This window comes from Lagopus leucura, unplaced genomic scaffold (assembly GCF_019238085.1).
Source record: "Lagopus leucura isolate 7727_CA_CO unplaced genomic scaffold, USGS_WTPT01 50058-0_obj-0_obj, whole genome shotgun sequence".
Taxonomy (NCBI): domain Eukaryota; kingdom Metazoa; phylum Chordata; class Aves; order Galliformes; family Phasianidae; genus Lagopus; species Lagopus leucura.
The window spans coordinates 1-3,606 of record NW_024963637.1 but is presented as its reverse complement, the minus strand read 5'-3'; the positions used below and the strand labels follow the sequence as shown (position 1 = coordinate 3,606).

The window sequence follows — 3,606 nt, the reverse complement described above, 5'->3', positions numbered from 1 at the left end:
TGCCATGTGGGGATCACAGAATCATAGAGGTTGGAAAGGACTCCTGAAGATCATGTAGTCCAACCCCCTGCTACAGCAGGTTCCCTACAGCAGGTTGCACAAGAAAGAGTCCAGATGGGTCTTGAGTATTTCCCTCAAGGTTAATAAGTTTTTCCATGTTCGTTTCCATTCCAGGTTCATATGGAATGCCCTGTGCTCCAGTTTGTTCCCATTGCCCTTTGGTCTGTCACTGGGCACTGCTGGAAAGAGCCTGGCCCCATCCACATGACTCCCTCCCTTTCAATGTTTATAAGCACTGGTAAGATCTCCTCTCAGTCTGCAGGCTACACAGACCCAGCTTTCTCAGCCAGTCTTCAATAGGAAATCTTTATTCTATCAGACCAACAGTGTGCAAGTATTCTGCTTGGGACACTTCTAATCCCCGCTTCTATATGTGGTCTTAGCACAGAATGTCCATAAAGTTATAGTTTAAAGCCAAGACAAACCTTCAACATTCCTCTTTTTTATTATAGGTGGGAACCTTCCCTCAGTACTCCTTAATTACTTTTTGTCTATGATCTTCGTATCATAGCGTGGAAAATAGCATACCTGTTTTGTTTCATGTACAGGTGAACATATCTGGTAATGAACTTTGCTTAATGACTTCTCACCTGGAGAGCACTAGAGATCACTCAAAGGAGCGTATGAAGCAACTGCAAATAGTGTTAAACAAAATGCAGGAGGAGTCTGAGTCCACCACGGTTATATTTGGGGGGGATACAAACCTCAGAGACAGCGAGGTAAATAGCAATAAGCAACCTGATTATTTTGGGAAGGTATTCTGGTAAAATCTTGCCAGACTTCTCTATGATCTTCATGAGAAACAAACTGCACACCAGAAATCTGCAACTTCTTAGTCATACCTCACCTTTTTAAGGTGGCATTGCTATACTGAGGCTTTGTTACAGCTGAGACGCTGTTATTTACACAAAAGGAATGGTTTTTTTTTTTCCCCCATAACACAAAATGCATAATTCTCAAAATGCATTTCTGAGATGTTTCAGCTTTCAAAGTATCTTCTGATTTTGAGGACTTGATCTTTTTATTAATTCAGCTCTCTGATTCTTGGGACTTAAAGCTAAAAAAAATGAACAAAAGAAGAAGGTGCTCTGGAGAAATAGATCTTGGGAGTTTAAAGACCAACTCCATCGTGGAGACATTCAACATTTTTGGCTGCTCATGTTAAAAGTGAAATTTCTGCATTATTAGTAAAAATTCTTGTTTTCCCTACTAGTGGAATTCCTGCCATGAGCAGGAATGACGTTATTACAGAAAACATGGCCTTGCCCCTCAGGCCTGATTTGGTAATTGAACTCTCTGCTTTGTAGCATTGAAGGCTAATGGCACACTGGCTTGTATCAGGAATGGTGTGGCGAGCAGGACTAGGGAAGTCATCCTGCCCTTCCACTCGGCACTGGTGAGGCCTCACCTCAAGTACTGTGTTCAGTTTTGGGCACCTCAGTACAGAAAGGACATTGAGGTGCTGGAGCAGGTCCATAGAAAGTCAACAAGGCTGGTGAAGGGCTTGGACAATGAGCCCTATGAGGAGAGACTGAAGGAACTGGGGCTGTTCAGTCTGGGGAAAAGGAGGCTGAGGGAAGCCTTATCGCTGTCTTCCAATAACTGAAAAGTGCTTACAGCAAGAGCGGGGTTGATCTCTTCTCGCTGGTGACAGGTGACAGGACAAGGGGAATTTTTCTATCAGAAGAAACTCCTATACTGGAAGAGTTTTTCAGCACTGAAATAGGCTCCCCGTGGAGGTGGTTGAGTCACCATCCCTGGATGTGTTTAAGAGCCATTTGGTTGCGGTGCTCAGGGACGTGATTTTGCTGAGGATTGTTAGAATTAGGGTAGCATGGTTGGGTTGTGGTCAGACTTATGACCTTGAAGGCCTTCTCCAACCTGAGCAATTCTGTGATTCTATGATTGTACACTTTGGATTTAGAAAAGTATGACAAAAATTGGTCCCGCAGTAGAGTCTACTGAGAAATAACCCAAGTTAGAAATTCCTCCAATAGCTTTGTTCTTCACGACTCATGATGTGGGGAAAGGAAGTGATATTTTGACAGCTCAGTTCTGTTTTCTCTCTTCAGGTGGCTAAAGTAGGTGGCTTACCTAAAAACGTCACGGATATCTGGGAGTTCCTGGGCAAACCCCAGCACTGCCGCTACACGTGGGACACAAGCTCCAATACCAACCTGCGCCTAGAGAGTAAATGCAAGCTGCGCTTTGATCGCCTTTACTTTCGGCCTGCAGCAGAGGGGGGACATATCATTCCACAAAATATGGACTTGATTGGGTTAGAAAAACTGGACTGTGGCAGATTCCCAAGTGATCACTGGGGTCTTCTGTGTCGCTTTGATGTGATATTATAATGAACAGGGCTTGTGGTGTTTGGTTTTAAGGGTTCTGTTTTTAAGAAAGTTTACACTCCCAGTTTAAGCTGACAGTTGACAGTTCCAACCATAGCAAATCCTCTGCTTTGGGCTCCTGCCCCTTTTTCCTCACTGTACGTTGAATCTGCTGTTGAATCATGACTTTAAATATATATTTTTAACAAAAGCAAATTTCAGTTCTAAAACAGGAGGTAAGAATGAATAAAATCTGTAAATATACTAGGTGATTTTAAAGATGCTTTTGTTTTGTCCTGTGTTATCATTCTGATAAGCTTGTAGAAACCGAATACTCTTACAAAAGCAGCTCAGGATTTAGTTGACTTTGGAAAAGATAAGCATGCTTTCTTACTCAGCCTTGTGAAAGCTATCATTTTATAGCTGTACAAAGTACCAAATGGTGTCATCAAAAAGAAATTCTTGCTTCTAAATTTCAAGTGCGAAGTTCAGTGCACAGATGTGGAGAGGTAGCACAGACAGCCCGTGTCGGTGGTGCAAAGTGCACTGAACATACACACTGAACTAGTGCACTGTGTTCTTACTTACAGGAACGGACAAACTAATGTTGGGCCTTAAGCCAAAAGCTGAAAAATGCCTTGTGTTTCCCTGGGAATGTGTGGCAGGTTAGCCCCAGCTGGCCCCAATAGCAAACAAATAGGAAAGCTCATGGTTTGAGGGAATACGCAGGGAAGTCACTTACCAACACCAACTGCTCTTATGGGCAAAACAGGCTTGACTTCCAGAAATTAACTTAAATTCATTACTGATTAACATATATCCTTAATTACTAATTCACAAAGAAGGATAACGAATACCTTTCCTCCCCATTTCTCAGGCTCCATATCACTCCAGGCATTTTTGAGGAGTTGTTTGTGTACTGATTGACTTCAGACTGCAAGATGGGTTATCTCTCTCGCTAACATGATTGGAGGGAGTTTTCTCTGTCCTTCTGTAACCTGCTGTGAATAATACTGAAGGGCAAAACCAGTACGGATAAAGTACTGGGGGCAGCATGACTGGAGAGATGCAGGATATCAACAAAAGGGCCCCTCAGACCCATGTTAAACCAGCAGAAGTGAGCAATCCAGCAGCGAGCAGAGCCAGAATTGTATCTTGTGATATGAAGTGGCTTAGCCTGATGCATCTGCCTGGATGCTCCAATCAGCCAAGCGCC

General features: G+C 43.2%; 1 protein-coding gene across 1 annotated transcript; it reads left to right on the top strand.

The window, feature by feature from the left end:
• Positions 1–557: 557 nt before the first annotated feature.
• On the top strand, positions 558–2,528 carry LOC122191262 (tyrosyl-DNA phosphodiesterase 2-like; the record flags this gene model as incomplete). Its single annotated transcript, XM_042891502.1, has 2 exons — positions 558–779; positions 2,133–2,528. Coding segments are annotated over 2 exons (504 nt in total), but the record flags the coding sequence as incomplete, so codon positions are not given.
• Positions 2,529–3,606: the final 1,078 nt, after the last annotated feature.